Source organism: Oryctolagus cuniculus, chromosome 9 (assembly GCF_051225735.1).
Source record: "Oryctolagus cuniculus isolate XC-2025 breed Fujian yellow rabbit chromosome 9, ASM5122573v1, whole genome shotgun sequence".
Taxonomy (NCBI): domain Eukaryota; kingdom Metazoa; phylum Chordata; class Mammalia; order Lagomorpha; family Leporidae; genus Oryctolagus; species Oryctolagus cuniculus.
Window position 1 is genome coordinate 98,990,061 of NC_142875.1, and position 27,505 is coordinate 99,017,565.

At 49.4% G+C, this 27,505-nt stretch overlaps 1 protein-coding gene across 8 annotated transcripts; it reads right to left on the reverse strand.

Moving 5' to 3' along the window:
- Positions 1 to 579: 579 nt before the first annotated feature.
- On the reverse strand, positions 580 to 27,243 carry RAD52 (RAD52 DNA repair protein). 8 transcript variants are annotated; one of them, XR_016213446.1, is made up of 13 exons: positions 26,647 to 27,229; positions 21,770 to 21,847; positions 16,365 to 16,469; positions 13,712 to 13,813; positions 12,067 to 12,160; positions 11,878 to 11,945; positions 8,856 to 8,974; positions 8,106 to 8,181; positions 3,670 to 3,789; positions 3,290 to 3,432; positions 2,509 to 2,592; positions 1,965 to 2,195; positions 580 to 965 (listed from the first exon to the last, which is right to left on the reverse strand). XR_016213446.1 is itself a non-coding variant. In XM_070049257.2 (13 exons), exons 2-13 carry the CDS (start codon positions 21,782 to 21,784, stop codon positions 904 to 906), a joined length of 1,296 nt encoding a protein of 431 aa, XP_069905358.2. In that variant the 5' UTR covers positions 21,785 to 21,847; positions 26,647 to 27,229; the 3' UTR covers positions 580 to 903. The 8 variants fall into 8 exon arrangements, 6 of the variants coding, with proteins under 6 accessions (XP_069905358.2, XP_089160614.1, XP_051706720.3 ...); XM_070049257.2 differs by having other exon boundaries at positions 3,593 to 3,789; XM_089304488.1 differs by lacking the exon at positions 21,770 to 21,847 and adding an exon at positions 22,502 to 22,621 and having other exon boundaries at positions 3,593 to 3,789; positions 26,647 to 26,778.
- Positions 27,244 to 27,505: the final 262 nt, after the last annotated feature.

The window sequence follows — 27,505 nt, forward strand, 5'->3', positions numbered from 1 at the left end:
TTCCGTTGGTTCCCTCCCCTAATGGCCGCCACGGCCGGCGCTGCGCTGATTCAAAGCCAGGAGCCGGGTGCCTCTTCCTGGTCTCCCATGCAGGTGCGGGGCCCAAGCACCTGGGCCATCCTCCACTGCATTCCCAGGCCACAGCAGAGAGCTGGCCTGGAAGAGGAGCAACCGGGACTAGAACCTGGGGTGCCAGCGCTGCAGGCAGAGGATTAGCCAAGTGAGTCATGGTGCCGGCCGGAAAATGTCCTTTCTATCACACCGCAAGCTGCAACAGTTACAGCTAAAATGCTCAGTAAAGGTAGACGAGGCACTCGCTGACAGGGCTTGGCACTGAGAGTTCAGGTATCCACTGGGCGTCTTGGAACGGATCCCTCAGGGATGCAGGAGACCAGGGTAGCACAGGGACTCGGCCACCTGCATTGATACAAAGTAAGAGGCAGCAGCACCTGCCTTGTTCTGAGGAAAAGGGAAAGAAGGGCAGGGCCTTCCTTGCTACAATTTCAACTTCATCAAGGCCTTTAAAGCTGGCACTCAAGTGTGGCCTACACTGCTTGGAGGCAAGCAGCCATGGGCAAGTCCTAAAATGTCTGTCTTTATTAACAGTTGCGTAGGAATAAATACTGAAAAGCATCAAGGGCCAAAGGCAAGGCATTCCATCTGTCCAAGACCCCCACTCCTTCCCCCCTACCTCCCCACCACCACCCCCGCCACTGCCACGTGTGACATCCTCAGGCACTCGGCTTTCTCTGCAGCAGGCTCCGACAGATCCCCTGGGAAGGTTCGGGATGAACCCCGGTGTGAGCCCGTGGACAGTCCATTCCTCAGGGACGAACAAGTTCATGACTCAAGAGTAGCTTCCAAAGCCCCTTGGTAATGAAGTCCAGGCATGTGGCCTGAGCCTCAGGACGGGTCCCATTTCCTTTTCTTCATGTCCCGGCTGTTCCTATGAGATGCACAGTCTCCTGGAAGATAAAAGGGCTTAAATATTGCTGCAATTCTTTTAAAATAAGGAATAAACCGTTCATAATTGGGGGGTTGTATTAGCTCATGATCCCAATTTAGAGTCAGAGCCCAAGAATGACGATCAGCCTTTGTGGCATCGTGCTCACGATGGACCTACTCTTAGCCGAGAAAGCTCAGTGCAGTCATGCTTCCTGGCTGCCATCTTAGACTCAAAAAATGGCCTGGTTCTTAAACCAGTCAGTCACCTTCTCCTTAACATTTCTTACTGCCTTAGGCTAATTCTATCCAACTTCTTTTAAGTTGACTTACTCATTTTAAAGATTTATTTATTTGAAAGGCAGAGTAACAGAGAGGAAAAGACAGATCTTCCATCTACTGGTTCACTCCCCAAAAGCCCAGAACAACCAGGGCTGGGCCAGGCTGAAGCCAAGAGCCAGGACTTCATCCACGTCTCCCAGTGGGTGGCAGGGACTCAAGCACTTGAGCCATCATCTTCTGCCTCCCAGGCCTTAGCATGGAGCCGGATAGGAGGTGCAGCAGCTGTAACTTGAACTGACACTCCAATATGGGATATGGACATCCCAAGTAGCTTAACCTGCTGTGCCACAAAACCGGCCCTGAATTTAGTCATTTGTTTTATTATATTTGAAAGCAGAGAGAAAAACCTCCCAGCCTCTGATTTACTCCCCACATGCTCTCAATTGCAGGGCTCTGCCAGAACAAGGCCAGGAGCCAGGAATCCAGCCCTGAACTCCAGCGTGGGAAGCAGGGCCCCAAGTTCACTCCTGAGGAACCACTGAGCCATTGCCACTGCCTCCCAGAGTGCACGTTAGCAGGAATCCGGAGCTGGGAGCAGAGCAGGTTCTCCAGTGAAGGAGACAGGTGTCCCAGGCAGCACCAAACACCTGTCCGGCCAGCTCCTTCAAATGCAATGTCATCCTTTCTTTAAAAATGCACAGAACTAAACCCGTATGTCCCTGTCATTTTGTTCTTGCTACCTGTTCCATGCTGGTTAGTGTCGTGAATTTGGGGGTGCCGGGGCACAGATTCTGTTTGTGGCTTCTGGTGGCAAAGGCCGTGGGGGTTCTTGTTCCAGGTCTCCAGCTCCAGATGGTTCGGGGCTGGCATGGCAGACATCTGGGCTGGTGCTGCTCTTGACAAGGGCTTGGCAACATTGTCCAGGATGTCTGGAGTCTCATCCCACAGGTCCAGGTTGTCTTCAAGGTTCTCTGCAGAGGCCACAGAAAGTGCAATGTGAGCAAATCAGTGTCACATGAAGCACTGAAGACGTGGTCAAAGAATCGCCCATCTGGAGTGCCCTGTCACTGACAGATCTGGAATTTCTCCCCCGCCCCCGTGGGTGCACTAACACACGGCTGTGGTCAGGACAGCTCACTCAGAACCCCCAGCAGTCTATTCTGGGTCCTCTTCCCGTTCTTCGACTACACAGGGCTATGAAACAGACAAAAACGACGATTTGGATGCCTCTTAAAATGTATTCTATGACCGCGGGTGTACTGCTGACGAGTTCCGGAGCTGTACCTGCAAGGGAGTCTTCCTCCGGGCCCGGGTCAGGGTCAGCAGGTTTGGGAGTGCTGTGCGTCACGGGCGGGGCAGGCAGCGCCACTGCAGTGCAGGTGAGAGGGCACAAGTCACACGCCGCAGAGCTGGCTGGGCTGCCCCAGGCCTGCCTGCATTTGAATGTATGGAATTCAACATTTTTAAAGCCATAACCCTTGTTCACACAAAATGTTAGGCAGAGAGCAGGATAAGGTAGATAAATACTGGCTCGGGTGGTCTGATCAGGAGTGGGCACCCCCACACAGAAAGCGGGCCCGCTTTCACATCTTTGCCGCCTCTCAGGGCCAAGGAGGATATTAACAAACCAGACCCGAATGCAGTCCTTTGTGAATCTTCCAAAGGTGTAGGAAAACGGGGAAATCTCCTCAGCACTCTAGGCCCCCTGCCGCTGCCCCCATCTGTGCCTACCTGCTACTCCCAGGTCTGCAGTGAGCCAGAGTTCAGGGATCAACAATCTACCCAGAGCTCCTGTCCAAACCCAGTCTGCCTCGCTCCCAAGGGCACCTCAGAAACAAGCAGCTCTGTCGTGCAGAGATGATCAAGGTGTCGGAAGCAAAAAGTTCTTCCCCTTGAACTTGTTTCCAGAAGGGGCGCCCAGGCCGGGTCACCCCCTGCCTTTAGAAAAGGAGAGTGTGGGGCGGAGTTCACCGTCTTCATCTGGGCGCCGTCTGTCACCTGTCCCGCTGAGGTCTGGCAGCACTCAGGGCACCCTGTCACCTACCAGGGCCCGCCTCCCACACACCCTCACGTTCTGTCTCCGCGGGCGGGGCGGACGTCTGCACTTGCTGCTGTCTCTCCATCTGCTCCCGGAACTGCCGCTGCAGCTGCTGCTGCCGGAGCTTCCGCTGCTGGGTGGTGTCACTCCCCGCGGAGCAGGCCGGGGTTCTAGGACCAGAACACCGAGGTCGGGCAAGTTCCAGAGGCACCTACCTGCTCCACAGCCACCCGGGGACTGCAGGGCCCCAAGCAGCACACAGCCCAGCTCGCCGTTCCGGAGGAGAACGGGAGGCGAGGAGGGCCGGGAGGTGCAGGGGGGACCCCGTACCGGGAGCTGCTGTCCTTGTCCCCCTGTGTCACAAGGTGGGGATTATCTGGGAGGCCTGGTCTGCAGGGGGAGGTCACCTCCTGTGGTCGTGGGGGTGCCAGGGCCGTGTTCAGTCGGCAGCTGTTATATCTTGCTTGTTCCACAGATGGTTCAAAATCTTGTCTCTTTGCTTTACTCAAATCCACTTCAAGAGGCAACTAACAAGGAAGAAAGAGAGAGGAAAAAAAAAAAAAAACTTCCTCCAACTGCTCTTCCCAATGAAACTGACAAACCTTGAAACCTTGAAAGACAACTTAGGTCAGTGATGAGAATTAATTTTAAAATTCTCAACAAAATACTAGCAAGCCAAATTCAAGAGCACATTAAAAGGATTGTGACCACGACCGAGAGAGTGCTGTTCCCAGAAAGGCGGCTCACCAAGGGAAGCCCTATCAGCATAACACACGTGAACGGACGCAGGACAAACCCAGGATCATCTCAACTGACTCAGAGAAAGCATTCAACGAGCTCCAATACCCTTTAGGATAAAACGGCTCAATAACCAGGACTAGAAGAACCCAGTGCAATATGAGAAAGAGCATATGGAAAAGGGTGAAAGATCGAAGCTTTCCAGGAAGATCAGGAATGAGGCAAAGAAGCCTGCTCTCACCATTTCTATTCAAGAAAGGGCTGGAGGTGCCAACCACAGCGATTAGGCATGACAAAGAAAGAAACGGCGTGCACACTGGAGAGGAAGAAGTAGGCTTATCTTCAGATTTGACATGATCTTTTTTAACAATTTATTTATCTATTTGAAAGAGAAAGAGAGACAGAGAGAGACAGAGACAGAGACACCTTCTGTCTTGGTCCACTCCCCAAATGGCCCAACTGCCAGGGCTGGGCCAGGAGTCAGGAGTTTCATCCAGGTCTCCCACGTAGATGGCAGGGGCCCAAACACTTGGAACACCTGCTGCTGCTTTCCCAGGCCCTAGCAGGGAACTGGATGGGAAGTGGAGCAGCCAGGACTCAGATATGGCATGCCTGCATCTCAAATGGTGGCTTAACCTGCTGCCCCAGGCTGGCACCTTACATGATCTTCTGTGTAGAAAAGAGTAAACTCTACACACACACACACACACACACACACACACCCTGCTAGAATAAATGAATTCAGCAGAGTTGCAGGGACAAAATCAAAACAAGAATCACTAGGCTGTCTATGTATTAATGAACAATCTGAAAAGGTAAGAAAACAATTCCATTTGCAAGAACACCAAAAAGAACAAAATCCTGAGGAACAAACCTAGCCAAGAAAGTAAAAGACTGGTACACCAAAAACTAAAAAACACTGCTGAAATACAGACACAAATAAATGGAAAGACTTCCCAGCTTCCCGAACTGGAAGACTCAAAATTGCTGTAACATCCATGCTACAAATTCAAGGCAATCCCTATAAAAATCTCATCAGTATTTTTTTGCAGAAATAGAAAAATCCATACTAAGATTCACACAGAATCCCAAGGGACCTCAAATAATAAAAAGGATTTTGAAAAAAGAAAGTCAAAGGGCTCAAACCTCCAAAGTTCAAAACCTGGGGTTCTTCAAAGGCTCACGGAGAGACTGTCTCGTGCTGCCGCTCTCTGCAGGCTAGGCCGCTATTTGACACACCTGCATCTCCTCCCTGCTAATGCACCTGGGGAGGCAGCGGAAGATGGCCCAAGTACCTACGCCCTGCCACCTGGAGACCCAGATGGAGTTCCAGGTTCCTGGCTTTGGCCTGGCCCAGCCCTGGCTCTTGTGGGCATTTGGGGAATGAACCAGCAGATGGAAGCTCTATTTGTCTGTTTCTCAAGCTAATTAAATAATTTAATTAATTTAAAATGGCAAAGGCTTGAATACACATTTCTGCAAAGATGATATGAAGCCAATTTACAAAGAGATGTTCAACATCACTAATCATCAAGAACAGGCAAACTGAAACGACAACAAAATATCACGTCACCCATCAGGCTGGCAATTACAAAAAAACACAGAAAATGACAAGTGTTGTCATGCATGTAGAGAGGCAAACTCTTAGATACTGTGGGGACCATAAAATGCTGCAACTGTTGTAGAAATCAGAACGGCAGTTCCTCAACAAAATGACAAACAGAACCACCACGACCCACGGGCACGCAGCCCGAAGACTGGGAGCGCACCCACGTCACAGCAGTGCTCCTCACAGCAGCCACAGCAGAAGCAGCCCAAGTGTCCATCGGCAGGTGAAGGGTCAACCGTGGTCTAGACAAACAGCAGAACTCAGCCTTAGAAAGGAAGGGAGGCCGGCGCCGCGGCTCACTAGGCTAATCCTCCGCCTAGCGGCGCCGGCACACCGGGTTCTAGTCCCGGTCGGGGCGCCGGATTCTGTCCCGGTTGCCCCTCTTCCAGGCCAGCCCTCTGCTGTGGCCAGGGAGTGCAGTGGAGGATGGCCCAGGTGCTTGGCCCTGCACCCCATGGGAGACCAGGAAAAGCACCTGGCTCCTGGCTCCTGCCACCGGATCAGCGCGGTGCGCCGGCCGCAGCGCGCTGGCCGCGGCGGCCATTGGAGGGTGAACCAACGGCAAAGGAAGACCTTTCTCTCTGTCTCTCTCTCTCACTGTCCACTCTGCCTGTCCAAAAAAAAAAAAAAAAAAAAGGAAGGGAATCACGGGCACACTCCAATAGGGATGAACCTTGAGATGTGAATGCTAAGTGAAATGAGCCTGGCAACCTACACGCTCTCACTCGCACCATCCAGCTCACAGGAACACAGTAGAATGGAGGCAGCCATCTGGCCCAGTGCGTCCCCCATCAGAGGGCCAGGGTTAGACACCAGCTCCCGACTTCAGCTTCCTGCTATGCAGGTCCTGGCAGGCAGCGCGCTGGCTCAAGTGGCGGGGTTCTGGCCACCCCCGGGCTGAGTTCCTGCTACCAGCTCCAGCTCCAGCCCAGCCTGGTGTTTGCGCACATTTAGGGGGTGAGCCAGCAGATGAAAGCTTTCTGTCTACCTATTTCTGTCCCTCAAATAGATAATTAAAAATAAATAAATAAACAAAAAACAAAGCTAGAATGCTAATCACCAGAGGCGGGTTGAAAAGAAGAGAGAGTAGCCTTTTCTGGATGGAGTTTGATTTTGGAAGAGGAAAAAGTGCTGACAGTTGGCTGCAAACAATGGGAACAGACCAAGCTCTCCTCACCCAGACACTGAAGATGCTCACGTGGCAAACTGCATTACAAGTTGTAGTCCAAAGAAAAACTATCAAGTAATATCCCTTGTAAATATGGGTGCAAAAATCATTGACAAAATATTAGCACACCGAATCTAATGTTTAAAAGAATTTTTTTAGCCGGCGCCACGGCTCACTAGGCTAATCCTCCGCCTTGCGGCGCCGGCACACCGGGTTCTAGTCCCGGTCGGGGCACCGGATTCTGTCCCGGTTGCCCCTCTTCCAGGCCAGCTCTCTGCTGTGGCCAGGGAGTGCAGTGGAGGATGGCCCAAGTGCTTGGGCCCTGCACCCCATGGGAGACCAGGAGAATCACCTGGCTCCTGCCATTGGATCAGTGCAGTGTGCCAGCCGCAGCACGCTGGCCGCGGCGGCCACTGGAGGGTGAACCAACGGCAAAGGAAGACCTTTCTCTCTGTCTCTCTCACTGTCCACTCTGCCTGTCAAAAAAATAAATTAGAAAAAAAAAATAAAAGAATTTTTTTAAAATGGCGTTTTGGAGGTAAGCACTGTGACACAGTAGTTAAGCCACCACTCGGAAAGCCCACCTCTGTTCCTGTTGCAGCTCCTGCTCCTGCTCACCCTGGGACACAGCAGAGGATGATTCAAGTGCCTGGGTCCCTGCCGCCCACGTGGGAGGCCTGGATTGCGTCCCAGGTTCCTGGTTCCGGCCTGGCCCAGAATTAGCTGTTCTGGGAGTGATAGAGCAGATGGAAAATTTCTCTCTCTCTCTCCCTCTCCATCATTCTGTCTTGAGAGGGAGGAAAGGAAGGAGGAGATCTGACAGATGCCAGCTGACACACACACATCTATTAGGGGTTCCGCAAGAAAAGAAGCCCTCGAGTGCAGGATGGGGAGCACTGCCCAAGGTGACAGCAAGGCAAGAGTCTCAGAGAAGAGCAGAGAGTGAGCAGCCCCCTCCAGCAGGTGGGCAATATGCCAGAGGACTCGCGTGACTCCATGCTGTCCCACTGCAGACACCATTCTCCACGGGCGGATGCTTGGGAAGGGAGTAGGGGTCGACAGGCCAGGCTCTGAGCATGACGGGCACACGGCAGTGGTGCTGGAGGGGGCTCCGTGCCCTCTCCACTCGCAACACAGCTCTGAGGATCCATTACGCCTGCTTCTTCAGTCATGAGCTGACGTGACTGACTCCTGCTGGCTCTGACACTCAAAACGGGACCACTCTAGACCCTCTCAGTAGCTGAGCCCTTGTGTGTTTCTCCCTCCCTCCCACAGATTAATCCATGACACAAGGAACACCTCAAGTCATCCTCCCGCTGCCGGCTTACCTGGCGCGGAAGCTTATTCAGGGACCGCAGGTAGTCTTTGTCCAGGACACAGTTTCCAAGTGCATTCCCAAAACTCCTACCCGCAACACCGCAACAGCAAGGCCAAAATAGGGAAACAGGGTTGAGAATTGTTACAAGTGAATATCAGAGAACAGAATTACAACTTTTATTTTTATTGAAAAGCAGAGACAAAGAGAAAGAGGGAGACCTTCTATGTGCAAGTTCACTCCCCAAACGCCTACAGAGGCTGGTTGGAGCTGGGAACTCAGTGGGGGCAGGGTCACAGGCACAGTCCAGCCATGGACACATGGGACTCTGGGGGGGGCGGATCACGGGCACGCCATTCCGTAGTGCATCCGTGTTTTTCTGGTGACTCAACTCACTTCAGTTCTCTAAGGTGTCCTGTCTCTGACCCAAAACACCACCTTGTGCTACCTAACTAGGCCGACCCACCGGGACACCGGGAGGAGGGTTACGGTACAGAGAAGGAGGAAGCGAGCTGCGGCCTCGGGAGGAACGGCTGGGTACACGAGTGAGCGGGGCAGCAGCAGGGGCGAGCACCCAACACGGCCCTCCCAGCGTCCCACCCCCGCACCCACAGGAAGCATTATATAGTCGGGAGGAGGCTACAGGCGAGGGCATCCCTTCCCGGTGCTCAGACTTCCAGACCACCTGACTACATTTCGGTTTCCAAAATCTGCCAGGAAATGGGCTGAAGCAGCAGGTTCCGCCCTGGCCACTTGTGCTCACCTGAGTGCTCGCTTCAGCCCATCAGTCACCGCCTCCTTCCTCGCCTTCTCCAGCGCCAAGGCCTTGGACTTGAGGCCCTCACTAACACCATAGCCCACATCTTCATGATAGGAGCCATCCTGGGGGAAGAAGAGAGCAAGGCTGTGGCAGGACCCTGGCTCCGCAGCGCCTCCTGCCGCCAGCAGCAGACAGCTGCAAGACAACCCTCCCGCACAGTCCCATGCCCCCTTACCGGCCCCTAGCCACATATGGAAGGCCATTTCCAAGTGGCCCCAAATCTTACTAAGAAACAGGCCCCCAGGGTATAAAAACCCCTCCAATACCATCCAAAAGGAATATCTGAAAAATTGCATCAAACGGACTCTAAGAGTCGTACAGCACATCATTTTCCATATCAGGCAGTGCCCATTTCTTGGTTTTCACCAACAGTGAAGAAGGGTGGACCTGAGCACACTTGGCTGATAGAGAATTAAATATAATGTGGCCGGCGCCGCGGCTCACTAGGCTAATTCTCCGCCTTGCGGCGCTGGCACACCAGGTTCTAGTTCCAGTCAGGGCGCTGGATTCTGTCCCGGTTGCCCCTCTTCCAGGCCAGCTCTCTGCTATGGCCAGGGAGTGCAGTGGAGGATGGCCCAAGTGCTTGGACCCTGCACCCCATGGGAGACCAGGAGAAGCACCTGGCTCCTGCCATCGGATCAGCGCAGTGTGCCGGCTGCAGCGCGCCGGCCGTGGCAGCCATTGGAGGGTGAACCAACGGCAAAAGGAAGACCTTTCTCTGTGTCTCTCTCTCTCACTGTCCACTCTGCCTGTCCAAATTAAAAAAAAAAAAAAAAAAAGAAGAAGAAAAAAGAATTAAATATAATGTTTGATGATAGCACTGAGTTTTGGAAAAAAACTTGAAAAAGACTCAGAGAAACAAGTGATACTATTACAAACCACTTCTCATCCCAGCTATTGAATTTATGTGAATAAAATTGTTCAGTACTATTTATAAAAATAACAAGTCAGGGGTACTCTCATCTTGGAGTCCAAGTTCTGCTTCCTATTCCAGCTTCCTGGGAGGCAGCAGGATGGCTGAAGTACCCAGGTCCCTGCGACTCATGTGGGAGACGTGGCTGGAGTTCCTGGCTTCCACTTGGCTCAGCTCTAGCCATTGCAGAAGTGAACCATCCAGGAAGTGAACCAAAAGATGGGTGTTGTTTATATCTGTCTTTCAAATGAATAGGAGTTTTTATTTTAAAAAGCAAAATACATAAGTCAAAACAGAAGTAATGCTGAATATTCATAAAAGAAATATATGATATTCAATCACAGAATATATAACTAACTGAAAAGTAAGAAGATAAGTACCATGACCTCATTAAGTGCATTTTCCATGCCATTTTTTAAATTTTGATTATCAAAATTTTGAGCATTTACGTTGTCTCTTAAAAGTAAATACAACTGGGGCCGGTGGGGTGGCACAGTGGGTTAATCCTCCGCCTGCAGTGCCGGCATCCCATATGGGCGCCAGTTATAATCCCGGCTGCTCCTCTTCTAATTCAGCTCTCTGCTATGGCCTGGGAAAGCAGTAGAAGGTGGCTCAAGCCCTTGGGCCCCTACACCCATGTGGGAGACCCGGAAGAAGCTCCTGGCTCCTGGCTTCAGATCAGCACAGCTCCAGCCATTGCAGCCATTTGGGGAGTGAACCAACAGACAGAAGACCTTTCTCTCTGTCTCTCCCTCTCACTGTAACTCTACCTCTCAAATAAATAAATAAATCTTAAAAAAAAAAAAAAAAGTAAATACAACTGTCTGATCAATTATGCGTTAGCAATGACAGTAACTCAACCCAGAAGAACTCTTTCCATATTTGGAGCCTTAAGGTCACTAGAAATTTACCCCTAAAATTTCTTCTTATACACACACTTGCACATATGTACACACACACAGGCAGAGAAGCCTAATAAGGTTAATAAAGCTTTCAATCACAAAACACAGTAGGATAAAAACCAGTGGAGAGGGGCTGGTTAACAGTAGGTTAATCCTCCGCTTGCAGCACCGGCATCCCATATGGGCACCGGTTCTAGTCCCAGCTGCTCCTCTTCCAATCCAGCTCTATGCTATGGCCTGGGAAAGCAGTAGAAGATGGCCCAAGTCCTTGGGTCCCTGCACTCGTGTGGGAGACCGGGAAGAAGCTCCTGGCTCCTGGCTTCGGATCGGCACAGCTCCAGCCATTGCAGCCATTTGGGGAGTGAACCAGCTGATGGCAGACCTTCCTCTCTGCCTCTCCTTTTCACTGCCTGTAACTCTATCTCTCAAATAAATAAAATCTTAAAAAAAAAAAAGAAAAGAAAAGAAAGAAACTATGAACTCAGATAAGGAACAATGTGAAATTTCTAATGACTAAAGAACTGGCACTCAAATTCCATGGGTATACTTCTTTTTTTTTTTTTTTTTAAGATTTATTATATTTATTTGAAAGAGTTACAGAGACAGAAACAGAGAAAGAATCTTCCATCCACTGGTTCACTCCCCAATGTCCGCAAGAGCCGAAGCTGGGCCCAGTCAGAAGGCAGGAGCTTCCTCCAAGTCTCCCACGTGTGTGCAAGGGCCCAAGCACTTAGGCCATCCTCTGCTGCCTTCCCAGGTACATTAGCAGGGAGCTGGATCAGAGGTGGAGCAGCCCGAACTCGAACTGGCGCCCATATGGGACAGCAGTGCTACAGGCCCGGGATTTAACCTGCTCCATCACAGCACCAGCCCTCCCATGGGAGGGACCTTAAAACTGTATAGATTTCCTAAAACTGTAACAGATTTCTTTAAAAATGCCAAATATCAAAAAGAAAGAAAGAAACTCTGAACTAGGTAACAGGTAGTGAAAACTGTCTAAGTGTAAATTAAAAACATGAAAGAAGACAAAGGTTTTCAGAGTTCTTTTCTGGAGGCCCTCCGGGGTCCGCTCTGAAACAGGTCAAGGCCCTGGTGCCCGCCGCCCCCTCCCTCGCCTGCCAGTCCTTCCGCGCAGTGCCATCAGCCTCACCTTCAACTGCACCCTCACAAACGCGCAGACTCCCACGTAGAACTTGCCGTTGTTGAGGTCAACAAAATCTAGGGGCGAGAAAGAGCACAGCTGAAGAAGCCACTGCTCCCTGGCCGTTCCTGCATTCCTTATGCGTGTGCGCCGCCCCAGCCACAGAATTCCCGCAGCGGAACTCGGAGGCCGACTCACCCACATTCTGCTGCGTGACCGAGTGCGCCCAGCCGTTGTACCCAAACATCTCGTTGGCCAGGCTAATGACCTTGTGACCCTCAATGTAACACACCTGGAAAATATTTTTTAAAGAAAAAGCTATGTTAAAAATTCTCTGCCAGCAGCACCATGGCTCATTTGGCTAATCCTCTGCCTGCGGAGCCGGCACACCAGGTTCTAGTCCCGGTCAGGGCGCCGGATTCTGTCCCAGTTGCCCCTCTTCCAGGCCAGCTCTCTGCTATGGCCAGGGAGTGCAGTGGAGGATGGCCTGAGTGCTTGGGCCCTGCACCTGCATGGGAGACCAGGAGAAGCACCTGGCTCCTGGCTTCGGATCAGCACAGCGCACTGGCCACAGCAACCATTTGGGGGGTGAACCAACGGATAAAGGAAGACCTTTCTATCTCTCTAACTCTGCCTGTCAAAATAAATAAATAAATAAAAAATTCCCTGCCAGGCCAATGCTGTGGCATAGCAGGTAAAGCATAGCGGATAAAGCAGCACCGCCTGCTGTGTCGGATGCAGGTTCAAATCCCGGCTGCTCCACTTCTGATCTAGCTCTCTGCTATGGCCTGGCAAAGTCCTTGGGCCTCTATACCAGCGTGGGAGACCCTGAAGAAGCTCCTAGCTCCTGGCTCCGGCCATTGTGGCCATTTGGGGAATAAATGAGAGGATGGAAGCCCTCTCTCTGTGTCTTTGCCTTTCTTTAACTCGGCCTTTCAAATAAATAAAAATAAATCTTTGGGGCTGGCGCTGTGGCACTGTGGGTTAAAGCCCCAGCTTGCAGTGCCGGCATCCCATATGGGCACTGTTTCTAGTCCTGGCTGCTCTACTTCCGATCCAGCTCTCTGCTATGGCCTGGGAAAACAGTAGAAGTTGGCCCCAGTCTTTGGGCCCCTGCCCCACCATGGGAGTCCTGGAAGAAGCTCCTGGCTCCTGGTTTTCGATCAGCTCAGCTCTGGCCATTGCAGTTATCTGGGGAGTGAACCATCAGATGAAAGACCTCTCTCTCTCTCTCTGGCTCTACCTCTCTCTATAACTCTTTCAAATTAATAAAATAAATCTTAAAAATAAATAAATATTTAAAAACAAATTCCCTGCCATCTTTAACTGTGAATCAAACTTTACATAATTTGTTCTTTATCTGTTTTTTTTTTTGGGGGGGGGGGGGGGCAAAAACTGCTCTTAAACAGCCCAGGGAAATCCCCAGTGGATTTACTCAAAAGCTCTTTTAGAACAGGCCAGCTGGAATTGATGGTGTGTCTCTGGGGAAGAACTACACTACAGTCACCCACCTAAGGGTTTCCAGACTCAGTTTCAACAAAAGCACAAATCTCAGGTTAACATATTTGATAGAACACCAAAAGCATATAAATTAAAATGAGAAGCAAATGACAAAGGGAACACTTTGAAAAGATGATGTAAGATGATGTTATATGAGTCTCAATGCCTGGGCTGCTTCAAATGACAATGAAGGCTGGACCCCAGCACCCTCCCCTCACCGGGGCCTGGAGCAGACACCCCACAACAGTGAGCCAGAGCCTTCTGACAGCCTGAGGCCGCAGGGGGACTGGCAGGAGCACCTGTGACCCAGGTACCCACCGTGCAGGGCCGGAAACTCTCCTACCTTCTGGCCTCCCCCAGCCGTGCGGCTGCTGATATATTCCGGGCCCAGCCTCTGCCTCAGAGCACTCTGGATGGCCTGGTACTCCTCCGCTGTGTACTGGCACTGCAGCCCGGGGAAGACAAATGGGTTAACATGGTCACCACACCCAAGATCCATGAGCCCCCAACTTTGGGTGTGAGGACCCCCTTCAAGAGCTTTTGTTCATGTGGGTTATGTCTATGAATACTTTGAACTAGAGATGGACATTATTGTGCAGGGAGTTAAGCTGCCGCTTGGGATGTCCACATCCTGAGGTTTCAGTCCCACCTCCACCTCCAATCCAGTGTCCTGCTATCCAGCTTCCGGCTGATGCACACCTTGGGAGGCAGAGGGTAATGGCTCAGGTGTGGGAGAACCCGATGAAGTTCCTAGCTCCTGGCTTCAGTCTGGCCAGCCCTGACTGTTGCAGGTATTTGGGGAGTAACCCAGAAGATGGAAGTTCTCTCTCTCTGTTCCTCTGCCTTTCAAACTAAAAAATTTTTTAAAGCTTTCTTTATTTATTTGAAAGGCAGAAACAGAGGGGGGGTGACCTTCCATCCACTGGGTTCATTCCCCAAATGACCTCAACGGTCAGTGCTGGGCCACATCAAAGTTAGGAGCCAGGAACTTCATCCAGATCTCTCACGTAGGGGTGTAGGGGCCCAAGCACTTGGGTCATCTTTTGCTGCTTTCCCAGTTGCATTAGTAGGGAGCTGGATTGGAAGTATAGCTGCTAGGATACTCATATGGGATGCTTGCATTACAGGTGGTGGCTTAACTGGTTGTGCCACAATGCCGGTCCCATAAACATTTTTTAAAATGAGGAATTAAAACTAAGAGGGGCTGGCGCTATGGTACAGCGGGTTAATGCCCTGACCTGAAGCACCAGCATCCCATATGAGCGCCGGTTCTAGTCCCGGCTGGCCCTTTTCCGATCCAGCTCTCTGCTATGGCGGGAATGCAGCAGAAGATGGCCCAAGTCCTTGGACCCCTGCACCCATGTGGGAGACCCAGAAAAAGCTCCTGGCTCCTGGCTTTGGATCGGCACAGCTCCGGCTATTGTGGCCATCTGGGGAATGAACCAGCGGATGGAAAACCTCTCTCTCTGCCTCTCTCTGTAACTCTTTCAAATAAATACAATTAACCTTTTAAAAAATAAAACTAAGAAACTTTTATGTTTTTTAAAGATTCATTTTCTTTATTTGAAAGGCAGGGTGGACAGGGAGAAGGGGAGAGAGAGATTTTTCATCCGCTGATCCACTCCCCAAATGGCGACCAATGGATGGAGCTGGGCCAGGCCAAAGCCATCCTCTGCTGCTTTGAGATCCCTTAGCAGGGAGTTGGATTGCAAGCAGAGCCGTGAGAACTCAAACTTCAGGATGTATGAGGATGTGGGATGCTGATGGTTTAACTGCTATGCTATATGCCATCCCCACTGAAAAACCAGTATTACTCTGAAAATAATTCTGACCTCACGGATGCTGAAAATGTCCCCAGGGCCTGCAAATGCCACCAGAGAACTGCTGCCTTAGCCGCCCCTCCCCCTCTGATACAACCTGTCAAAGGGCCGGTGTTGTGTGTGAGTGAGGCCACAGCCTGTGATACCGGCGTCCTGTGTGAGCCTCAGTTTGAGTCCCAGGTATCCACTTCCCATCCAGATCCCTGATGATGTGCCTAGGAAGATGGCACAAGTGCTTGGGCCTCTGCACCCACGTGGGAGACGCAGATGAAACTCCTAGCTCCTGGCTTCAGCCTGTCCCAGGCCATTGATGCCAACTGGGGAGTGACTCAACAGATGGAAGATCTCTCTCTCTCTCTCCCTGTAGCTCTGCATTTCAAATAAATAAATCTCTTTTTAAAAAGAAAGGGGGGGGGGTATCTTTCTTGAGTACAAATAAGAAACTAACATATTCTGCTTCAGCAGGGGCCGGGAGTTTGGCCTAGCAGTTGACGCCTGCATCCAGGCCCAGTGATCAAAGACACCTCTCGGGACACCTGTGTAATATAACAGACTGCTTGGGTTTGAGTCCTGGTTCCACCTCCAATTCCAGCTTCCTACTAATGTGCAACCTGGGAGGCAGCAGTGATGACTCAAGTACTCAGGTCCCTGCCACCCACATGGGAGACCTGGATTGAGTTCTTAGCTGCTGGCTTCATCATTGGTCCAATCCTGGCTGTTGTAGGCATTTGGGGAAAATATCAGCAGGTGGAGTTTGGTAGACAAAACAGAATTCCCTTTTCTATGCCCAGAATTTCTCTACGAAGAATGAGACCCCCTCGCTTTGGCTGCCTCCAAGAGAGAACTGGGCGGCAGGTGACAGCAATGATAAGGAAATAGGGAGACTTCTGACACGGCCTCTTGGTTTCATGTTGAATTTGATATCATACGAACGTGTTAGCTATCCAAAATCTGGATGGATTTACATCTAAATGGAACTCCCCTTTTGTCTTTTAGTGCTGAAGTTTCAAAACACCCTCAGAGGTAACCAGAGATTCCCCCAAATAATGCCTCTAAAGTAAAAACCAGTCACAATAAAGAGCCCACACGTGCCTGAGGGTGCTCTGCAAATTGTTTCTCCGTAACCCTTCTCCTGAACCTCATCCTTCCCCGGGCGTGAGGAAGCCATGCAGTTACCTGTCCAAAGCACAACACAGTGCTGCCGCCCGCACAGCGGGAATGGTTGCCATGTGCTCCAAGTGCTGCCTCCCCAGCCCCAGACATAGTGACCCTGGTTGGTCTCTGTAAAAATGAAAAGGTAAAGACAGACCTCAAAGAATGCTTGCAGTGAAAGGCAAGGGCAGACACAGCACCCGCAGGCAGTCCTCTGGGAGCTGCTTTCTCTCCTGCGCTGCAGCTCTGCGCATGCCACCCCATCACCACACACACTGCACTTCCCAACACGGCCCCCTACAGGCCACGGCTCTCCAGGGAGCTGGGTCCTCCAGCTACTACCAGCTTCTTCCTTTCTGCCACCATTTTTGTTACGCTGGTGCTATTAACAGTGATTTCTACAATGAGAATGTATGACATTTATAATTGGAAAAAAGATCAAAATTACAAAAACATTAAGGAAAAAATAAGGAAAAACCAACAACCAATTATGTCTACACATCAGATCATCATGTTGTTCTCTTTACAGTGTATAACTTCAAATTTTTCAATCATATCTCAATAAAGCAGGTTGGGGGGACCAAGAGAGTCCATTTTAAAGTATAAAACAAAAAAGCCTTACTGCTTCTACTTTCTGGGCAAAAGGATCACAGTCACTGTGGACTGAGAAAAGAAACAGGAGCCACAGCAAGAGAAGTACCACCCAGGAGCCAGCCAGCAGCTGGAGGGAGCCGGCAAACAGAGGGGCCAGCTAAGGCACAAGGGAAGGTGACAGAGAAGACACCTGCAGCTCAAGGAGTACAGAGGGGGCTTCAGACCAGGCTGTTTCTCGAACAGGAGCATGCTCCCCACCACCTGGAATCAGGCCCTGCCCGGGGTATCCTGAATCGAACCCTAAGGATGAGGCTCAGTAATCACCCACCAGGTGATTCTCGTGCATTGAGGGCAAATGCCTTAGATTGAGACTCTACAAACCCTCAGGTCCGTCAGAAACTACAATCACGGGGCAGGCGTTGAGATGCAGCCCACGTCAGAGCAGCAGTTCAAGCCCCCGCTGCTCCACTTCCTATCATGGGCTTCCCAATAGATGTGATGAGGTCACAAAATCACTTCTGTAGCACATGTTTTTCTGCCAGTCTAATATTAGGACTCTCTGATCATGGAGGAATTAAAAGACGAATTCAAATCTGCAAAGCAACTACCCTGGAATCTTAGAAAACAAATGTCGAAGTCTCAAAAAGCAAAAAGCCTGGGGAACTCCCCAGTATCAAAGGAGATGACTAACGTGCCACCTGTAACACTGGTATCCCATACTGCAGCACCAGGTCGAGTCCTGGTCGCCTTTTTTTTTTTTTTTTTTTAAAGATTTATTTATTTGAAAGTCAGAATTCCAGAAGAGAAGTGACAGAGACAGAGGTCTTCCATCCACTGGTTCACTCCCCAAATGGCCACAACAGCTGGAGCTGAGGTGATCCAAAGCCAGGAGCCAGGAGCTTCTTCCAGGTCTCCCATGTAGGTGCAGGTGCCCAAGGACTTGGGCCATCTTGTACTGCTTTCCCAGGCCATAGCAGAGAGCTAGAGTGGCAGCAGAGCAGCCAGGACTCGAACTGGCACCCATATGGGATGCTGGCACTGCAGCATTATGCCATTACCCCATTACGCCACAGTGCCAGCCCCTGCTCAGCCCCCGATCCAGCTCGCTGCTAATGTGCCTGGGAAAGCAGCTGAGGATGGCCCAAGTGTTTGGGCCCCTGCCACCAATGTGGGAGACTCGAATGGAGCTCTGAGCTCCTGGCTTCAGTCCGGTCCAGTCCGAGCCACTGAAGCCATTTGGGGAGCGAACCAGCGGATGGGAAATCTTGGTGTCTGTCTGTCTCTCTTCTGTCTCTCCCTCTCCATCATTCTGCCTTTCAAATAAATAAATGTTCTTAAAAATTACATGATAAAGACACCTGAAAACAAACTGCACCTGATAAAATTCTTGATCAAAACAAAACTGACCTTGATAAAATTCTGGATCAGGAAAGAGAGGGTTGATTATAAAGGACATTACTGAGACAATGGGAGACATCTGAAGAGGAACTGTCAAATTTACCAGTGCGGTAAGGGGATCACGGCTTGGTAGGAGCATGACCTTGTGTCTACAAGATACATAGTCCCCTTCCCTACCTGTGGTGCCTATGGTCCAAGACCCCTGTGGACAAAAACCCTATATACAAGTTATCCTACGTCTTCTCCCGTGATACACTCCTATGATAAAGTTTAATTTATAAGTGAAGCACAATAAGAGATTGTCAACAATAACTAAACATAGAACAATTATAAGATACCATAATAAAGGTTATATAAATGTGGTCTCCTTTTCTCTCTAAAATATCTTAATTTCTCACTCCACTAGAGTATTATTTTTGGAATGAAAATTCTGAAAGCAAAACTGCAGATTAAGAGGGAACAACCATATATGATAAAGTATGAGAGAAAGATGCCATGTTTTCTGCAACTTATTCTCACTCCATTCAGCTAAGGAAAAGAGCAATGTGTGAGTGTATGTAAAAAGAAGAGAAGGAGATAGAGAAAAAGTAACAAAGTTATGAATTAAATAGCAGATATGCAGGCATTCATTGTGTAACTTTTCTGAAGGCTCCAAATCTTTCCAAAACAATGACAGGAAACACCTCCTGCATAGCCAAGGTGATGGCAACTACATGAACCTAAAATTTTTAATTCTCCAAAGACTACATAGACCAAATATCCCACATCATCAAACATAATTAGATGAGACTGGGCATGTTCAGGGTGGTATGGCCATAGACTTGAAACATAATTAGAAAACTAAAAATACTACAAACTTGGGACCGGTATTGTGGCTCAGTGGCTCAGAGCTCTGGCTTGCAGGTCCAGCATCCCACATAGGCACTGTTTAGTGTCCTGGCTGCTCTGCTTACTATCCGGATCCCTGCTGGTGTGCCTGGGAGGGCAGCAGCGGAGGGCCCAACTGTTTGGGAGACTCAGGTGAATTTCCTGGCTCCTGGCTTCAGACCAGCCCAGCTTCAGCAATTGCGGCCATTTGGAGGAGTGAACCAGAGGATGAAAGACCTCTCTGCCTTTCTGCCTCTGCCTCTCTGTAATTCTGCCTTTCAAATAAATAAATAAACCTTTTAAAAAAATACAAGTTTCAAGTCACCTCTAAGAAGACAAATATCATTTTCTGGTGGAGATATTTCCTGAAGCCTCGTCCTAACTCTTTAGGGAGAGCAAGGCAGAATCCAAGAAGGAAAAGGAAATATATAGAATAGAGGAGGAGAACAAAGAGCCTAAGATGGAACTAACATCAGTCCCTGAAAGAGAAAAGCCAAATTAGGTATAAAAATTCTGACGATTTTTGATAGGTCAAGAGGGGGCAGACAGAGCAAGAAAAGACGGAGAGAGGACAACTTGAGTAAAACAGAACTTAATACGCTCAAGTTCTCCACAGTCTTGGAAAGTCAATGTTTTGGATGAAAATGGAGCTAAGGAATGGAAAGGAATCCTCTGAAAACCTTGCTGTGCAGGGCAAGAGAGAGGGATGCAGGCAATGCAAGAGAAAAGAAAATTTGGGGCCAGCATTGTGGCATAGAGGATAAAGCGGCCTGCAATGCTGGCATCCCATATGGGCTCTGGTTCAAGTCCCAGCTGCTCCATTTCCCATCCAGCTCACTGCTATTGGCCTGGGAAAGCAGCTGAAGGCTTTCTCTCTCTTTCTCTCTCTCTCTCTCTCTCTCTCTCTCTCTCTCTCTGGTTCTACTTCTCAAATAAATAAAATCTTTTTTTTTTTTTAATTTTTTTATTTTTTTTGACTGGCAGAGTGGACAGTGAGAGAGAGAGACAGAGAGAAAGGTCTTCCTTTTGCCGTTGGTTCACCCTCCAATGGCCACCGCGGCCAGCGTGCTGCAGCCGGTGCACCGCGCTGATCCGATGGCAGGAGCCAGGTACTTCTCCTGGTCTCCCATGCGGGTGCAGGGCCCAAGCACTTGGGCCATCCTCCACTGCACTCCCTGGCCACAGCAGAGAGCTGGCCTGGAAGAGGGGCAACCGGGACAGAATCCGGCGCCCCGACCAGGACTAGAACCCAGTGTGCCGGCGCCGCAAGGCAGAGGATTAGCCTAGTGAGCCGCGGCACCGGCCTAAAATCTTAAAAAATAAAAATAAAAATAAGATAATGGTTCCAAATTTCCCAAACTGGTTGACATAAATTTATAGATTAAATAAGCTCAACAAACCTCAAGTATAATAAATACAAAGAAACCCAAACCTGGACATACTATTGGCAAACTGCTGAAAACTAAAGATAAAAAGAAAAAATTGGGGCCAGCGTTGTGGTAAGGTGGGTCAAGCCACCACTTAGGACACCTTTGCCCACTCATGTCAAAGATCCTGGCTCCTGGTTTTGGCCTGGTCTAACGCCAGCTACTGTAGGCATTTGAGGAATGGAAGATTCTCTCTTTCTCTTTCTCTCTCCCCCCCTCTCGGTTCTCTCTCTTTTTTTATCTTTCTCCCTCCTCCCCCTATCACTCTGCCTTTTAAAATAAATAAATAAATGAACCTTGTAAAAGAAAAGAAAAAAGAAAAACTTGAGGGGTAGGCATTTGGACACCACTTGGCTTGGAGGTACACGTCCCAGATTGTAGCGCTTGGGTCTGAGTCTTGACTCCACTCCCAATTCCAGTTTCCTGATGATATGTGATCTGGGAGGCAGCAGGTGATGGCTCAAGTGGTCAGGTCCCTGCCACCCACATGGGAGACCTTGATTGAGTTCACAGCCCCTGGCCTGGCTCAGACTCTGATGTTGCAGGCATTTGGGGAGTAAACTAACGGGTGGGACCTCAGTCTGTCTCTCAGCCTTTCAAATAAATAAAATAAAATTTGAAGTAATAGTTCCCTTAAAAAAAAACCTGGAAAGGCAGCCAGAGAAACAGGACACACTCCATAGAGTAATGAATGATACAAATGAAGCTCTTTTTGACAACAAAGTTTAAAAAACAGGGGCCACCGCCGCCATGGCTCACTTGTTAATCCTCCACCTGCGGCGCCAGCATCCCATATGGGCTCCGGGTTCTAGTCCCAGTTGCTCCTCTTCCAATCCAGCTCTCTGCTGTGGGCCTAGAGGGCAGTGGAGGATGGCCCAAGTACTTGGGCCCCTGCACCTGCATGGGAGACCAGGAGGAAGCACCTGGCTCCTGGCTTTGGATCAGCATAGCTCTGGCTGTAGCGGCCATTTGAGGGGAGAACCAATGGAAGGAAGACCTTTCTGTCTCTCTCTCCCATGTCTCTCTTTCACTGTCTAACACTATCTGCCAAATAAAAAAAAAAAAAGGAAAAGAAAAAACATACTGGGGGGGGGGGCAGCATAGTGGTATAGCGGGTAGTGGTATAGTAGGTAAAGCTGCTACCTGCAATCCTGGCATCCCAGATGGGTGCAAGTTCAAGTTCCAGCTGATCCACTTCCTATCCAACTCCAGGGTAATGGCCTGGAAAAGCAGCATAGGATGAGCCAAGTGTTTGGGCCCCTGAACCCACGTGGGAAACTGGAGGAGGCTCCTAGTTTTTGACTTTGGCCTCGCCCAGCCCTGGCCATTATGGCCATTTGGAGAGTGAATCAGCAGATGGAAGACCTCTCTCTCTTTCTAACTCTGCCTTTCAAATAAGCAAAATAAACCTTTAGGAAAAAATAAAAATAAAATACAAGGGGATTTCAAAAAGTTCATGGAAAACAGAATTTAAAAATAAGTTTATTTTGAAATCCATAATAACACTTTCCATGAACTTTCTAAAGAACCCTCATAATAGGAATAAATTTAACAAAAGACACATAAGATTGTTGCACTGAAATTGACAGAACAGGACTAAAAGAAATTGAAAATCTAAATCAAAAGGATATATACCTCGGTCATATATTTGAAGACTCAATACAATGGCCATTTTTTTAAAATTAATTTATAGATTCAGTGCAATCCTAATTAGACATTTTGTATAAACTGGTAAGATTATTCTACTATCATATGAAAATGCAAAGGAACTAAAATATCCAAATCAATCTTAAAACAACAGCACTGGGGAACCTAAACTACATAACTTCCAGACTTACCTTAAAGCCACAGTAATGAAAATAATGTGGTACTAACCTAAGGACTCATCAGCTGAACAGAACAGCCCAGATGTTAACCACCATTCATATAGTCATCCTGATTTCAAAAACGCAACACAACAGCATTTTCAACAAACAATGCTGAGCAACTAGATACCTATCCAGGAAAAAAATGAATACTGAGTTGTACCTCACACCACTCACAAAAATTAGAGATGCATCAGAGTCCTAAACATAAAAGCTGAAACTATAAAACCTCTAGAAGGAAATATAACAGAATATCTTCATAAGTTCAAAGTGGCCAAGATTTCTTAGTACTCAGAATAACTAAGAAAACAATGCTAAATTTACAACATCAAAATGTAAAACTTAGCACAACTCTAGGAAAATGAATAGGCAATCACAAATAAAGGCTATATAAGGAATTACAAAAACTCAATAATAAAAAACAACACAATTTAAAGTGGGCAAGTGCCTGCATTTGATTTCTGGCTTTGCTTTTGAGTACAGCTTCCTTCCAGTGCAGACCCAGGCGGCACCAGGGAACGGTTCGGAAATTGTGTTCCCGTAAACCACATGCATCGAGTTCCCAGCTCCTGGCCCCAGCCTAGTCCCACTGTTGTGGGCATCTGGAGAGTGAACCAGTGGATGGGTGCTCTGTCAATCTCTCTCTTCTCTCTGCCTTTCAAATGAAAAACCATTTTTAAGTAATGAAGTGAGCAAAAGATATGAGTGAGCCCTTTGGGAAGGAAGACATACAAACGTCAAGAAGCACAGGAAGGCTGGTGCCATGGCTCAATAGGCTAATCCTCCGCCTGCGGCACCGGCACACAGGGTTCTAGTCCCGGTCAAGGCACCGGATTCTGTCCCCGTTGCCCCTCTTCCAGGCCAGCTCTCTGCTGTGGCCAGGGAGTGCAGTGGAGGATGGCCCAAGTGCTTGGGCCCTGCACCTGCATGGGAGACCAGGAGAAGCACCTGGCTCCTGGCTTCGGATCAGCGCGGTGCGCCGGCCGCAGCAGCCATTGGAGGGTGAACCAATGGAAAAGGGAGACCTTTCTCTCTGTCTCTCTCTCTCACTGTCCACTCTGTCAAAAAGAAAAAAAAAAAAAAGCACAGGAAAAAGTGCTCAACATCATTAATAATCAAGGACTAAAATTAAAACCCCAACCACATACCGCTTTACCAGAATGACTAAAAATAAATGACTGACACCACCAAAAGTTGGCAAGGACATGAAGCAACTGGAACTCTCAAACACTGCTGGCAGGAAATACACTGATAAAACCACTCAGCTATCAGCTAGAGTTGTGGTGCAGCGGATTAAGCCTCTGCCTGGAGTCCTGGCTGTTCCACTTCTGACGTGCCTGGAAAAGCAGCAGAAGATGGCCCACATACTTGGAACCCTGACGCGAACAGGGGAGACTCAGATGGAGTTCCTGGCTTTGGCCTGGCCTGAGCCATTTCAGCAATTTGGGAAGCGAACGGTGGATGGAAGCTTCCCACACACACACACAATTTCTCCCTCTCTAACTCTGCCTTTCAAATAAATAATTATTTAAAAAAGAAAAACACTCAAATGTTAACACATGCTACCCCTCAAGAAAGAGGAAAAGTGACTCCAAAGACTGAGTCCCTGGCCCAAGTGTGGAGAAGCAGAGGGTTATTCCTAAGCCTTGAATCTTCCTGTTTTTTAAAAAAATATTTGAAAAAGTGACTGGGGGGAAAGGGGTGTCTTCCATCCACTGGCTCACTCCCCAAATGGCTGAGGAATCCAGGATCCAGGAATTCCATCCAGGTCTCTCACAGAGGTGGCAGGGACCCAAGCACTCAGGCCATCCTCAGTTGCTTTCCCAGGTGCATCAGCAGGGAGCTGGATCAGAAGCAGATCAGCCAGGACTCAAAGCAGTGTCCATACTGGATGCTGGTATCACAGGCAGTGAATTTAACCACTGTACTACAACACTTGGCCCAATCTGGTTTGTTGTTTTTTTTTTTTTTTTTATAAATACTTATTTATTTATTTGAAAGTCAGACTTACAGAGAGGCAGAGGCAGAGGCAGAAGCAGAGATAGAGAGATTCCATCTGCTGGTTCACTCCTCAAATGGCCACAATGGCCAGGGCTGGACCAGGCTGAAGCCAGGAACCAGGAGCTTCTTTTAGGTCCAAGAACTTAGGCCATCTTCTGTTGCTTTCCCAGGCCATTGGCGGGGAGCTGGATTGGAAGTGGAAGCCAGGACTCAAGCCAGCGCCCATATGGGATGACAGCGTTGCCACAACGCCAAACTTACTTGGATGCCATTCTAAACAGCCAGAGTACCAACCAAAAAAACCCAAAATCTGAAAAACAAAACACTAAGTATACCAGCAAAAGGGTACTCAGAACAGTCTGAGGGCTGAAACAGGAAGGTGGGGTCCAGCATTGGCCTCAGAGTGGGACATGAATGGTGGGCAACTCAAATCTCAAAATAGGCCAGCCCCATGGCTCACTTGGCTAATCCTCCGCCTCTCTGCTATGGCCTGGGAAATCAGTGGAAGATGGCTCAAGTGCTTGGGCCCCTGCACCTGCGTGGGAGACCCGGAAGCTCTTGGCTCCTGGCTTCAGATCGTCACAGCTCAGGCCGTTGCAGCCATTTGGGGAGTGAACCAGCAGATAGACGACCTCTCTCTTTGCCTCTCTGTAACTCTGCCTTTCAAATAAATAGATAAAAATCTTAAAAAAGAAAGAGAGAGAGAGAGAAAGAGACAGGGACGGAGGGAGGGAGAGGGAGAGAAAGAAAGAAAGAAGGAAAGAAAAGAAAGACACCCACCTGACACGCAGGCCAAAAATAAATAAAAGCAAGCCCACAAACTTCAGCTAGTAAGTAAATTTGCAAATACAGAAACCATGAATAATGAGGGCTGACTGGTTTTGTTTTGTAGGGAAAGCTCTCTCCTACAACTAGCTAAGTTTTCTTGCACTCATGCCAACCACACCCTGTTTACAGTTTATGGTTTAGGATAAACCTATATCACACAACAGCAACATCCATGGTTTCTGCCTCCCTGGGAAGACAGGCGCACTCACTCTTTCCTACATGTCACCTATACAGGTAATGGTCTCATGGGTGCTGGACTGAGAAAACTGAAGACTTTAAAAAGACAAACTCTGGGGCTGGCGCTGTAGCGTAGTGGGTAAACCCGCCACCTGCAGTGCCAGCATCCCATATGGGCGCCGGTTTGAGTCCCTGCTGCTCCACTTCTGATCCAACTCTCTGTTATGGCCTGGGAAAGCAGTAGGAGATGGCCCAAGTCTTTGGGCACCTGCACCCACATGGGAGACCCAGAAGAAGCTCTTGGCTCCTGGCTTCGGATCGGCACAGCTCTAGCCATTGCTACAACTTGGGGAGTGAACCAGCAGATGGAAGACCTCTCTGCCACTGCCTCTCTGTAACTCTGCCTTTCAAATAAATAAATCTTAAAAATGACCAAAAAAAATGCATGGATTTCAAATTATTTCACACCAAACTCAAGTTATCTTTGAATTCCATTGTCCTGAGAACTTTTTAAAATGTCCCCGTAGGATTTCACGTACAAGAAATATTGGGAAGAGGCAAACTCGCAGACAAGAAGGGGATTAGGGGTGTTGGAAGACAGGTGTGGACTAACGGGCCTCGGGGCTTCTTTCTGGGGGTGATGAAAACGTTGTCTTGGATTAGATAATGGCCACCGCCACGCAAATACACTGGAAAACAGCAGGCTGTACAATTTAAAGGGGTGACTTCAGCTGCACATGAATTGTATCACAATTTTTACAACAGTCTACAACGGCTGAATACACGGCTAAACAGAGAGCCAAATGCCTTTTTAGTCGATCACTTCTTCCCAACTTCACCTACTCCATACAAGCAGCTGTCCGGCAGCTACTGACACTCCGGTAAACAGGTAGGGCCCGGGCGTGGTCGCCATTCCCACGGAGGGGTCCCGGTGCGCGCGCTGCGCCCCCCGTTCCTCCCACCCACTGCCTCGCAAAGCCCCGATCCAGATCCTCTTGCTGCACTAATGAATTAGCACAGGCCTCTGGACACCCGCAAGACGAGCTCAAACGTCTCCCCAGTGCTCCGCTCGGAATCTGAGCGGCGCCACGTTCCACAATCCCCAGCCGGAACCACGGAAACAGGACCAGCCTCCCCCTCCTCACTTACGCGCCTCCGGCAACGCGCAGTGCACGCAGGGAACCTCGTACGGCAGCACGTAAGCGACGGGAACTAGGGACGGGATGCGCAGAGGAAACTGGGAAGGAAGTGCAAGGGCACCCTGGGAAGAAGGTCTAATCCCAGCATCGGCCTCAGGGAGCCGGGAGAACGTGAGGGACAGATTTGAAAAAGCAGAAGGAGGAGCCGTAAATCAATTCGGATGGTGAGGAGAGCCGCAAAGCAGCCTGCTGGAAGACGTAAAGCAATTTAGTTGCATGATGAAGGTTTCTGTGTCGCAAACCGCTTTCTCGCGAACTTCTTACAGTCTGCTGCCGCCCGGGCTTCCGCTCACCCTCGTGGACCTGGCGAGCTCCTTCTGGGGCTGCGGCTTAATCGTAGGTCTCTTGGGGCCAAGTCTTCCCGCGCCATCACGTGTACTCAAGGTCCAGTTCCGGGCGGGGCGGGAATACCTCCCCAATAGCTCTCCCTGCACAATTGGGAAAAGCAATAGCGCTTTTAAGTCTTGTTGGGATGGTTTTTACATCCCTCCCTGGATTCCTCTCGGGACAGGCACAGCAAGCCAAACGTGAACACGCTTATTCATTCGTCACCTCCGGGCTCATCCATTCGTCACCTGGTGACGTCCTAAAAAGTGGCGAGGAGCCGAGGGGAAGGGCTAGGTGGAGACTTGGTGGAGGGGACGTCTACTTCTGAATGTCCCATGGCACAGCTCCCTGGACCTGGATGACGAGTGCACATCCTGTTAGCAATGCTCAAAAAATGGTTTTAGAAGTTGAGTCATCACACCCTAAGTACGGTACAGACGGTCATGAATGAGATTGTGGTCTGTGGAGGTATTCGTGGTAGG

Excerpts from the sequence above, each read along its gene's own strand:
- RAD52 (XM_070049257.2), bottom strand. Across the intron at positions 13,814-16,364 it reads CTGTGTTGTGCTTTGGACAG|TGCCAGTACACAGCGGAGGA; the intron begins GTAACTGCATGG and ends CCCGGGCTGCAG. Across the intron at positions 8,975-11,877 it reads TTGTGAGGGTGCAGTTGAAG|GATGGCTCCTATCATGAAGA; the intron begins GTGAGGCTGATG and ends TTCTTCCCCCAG.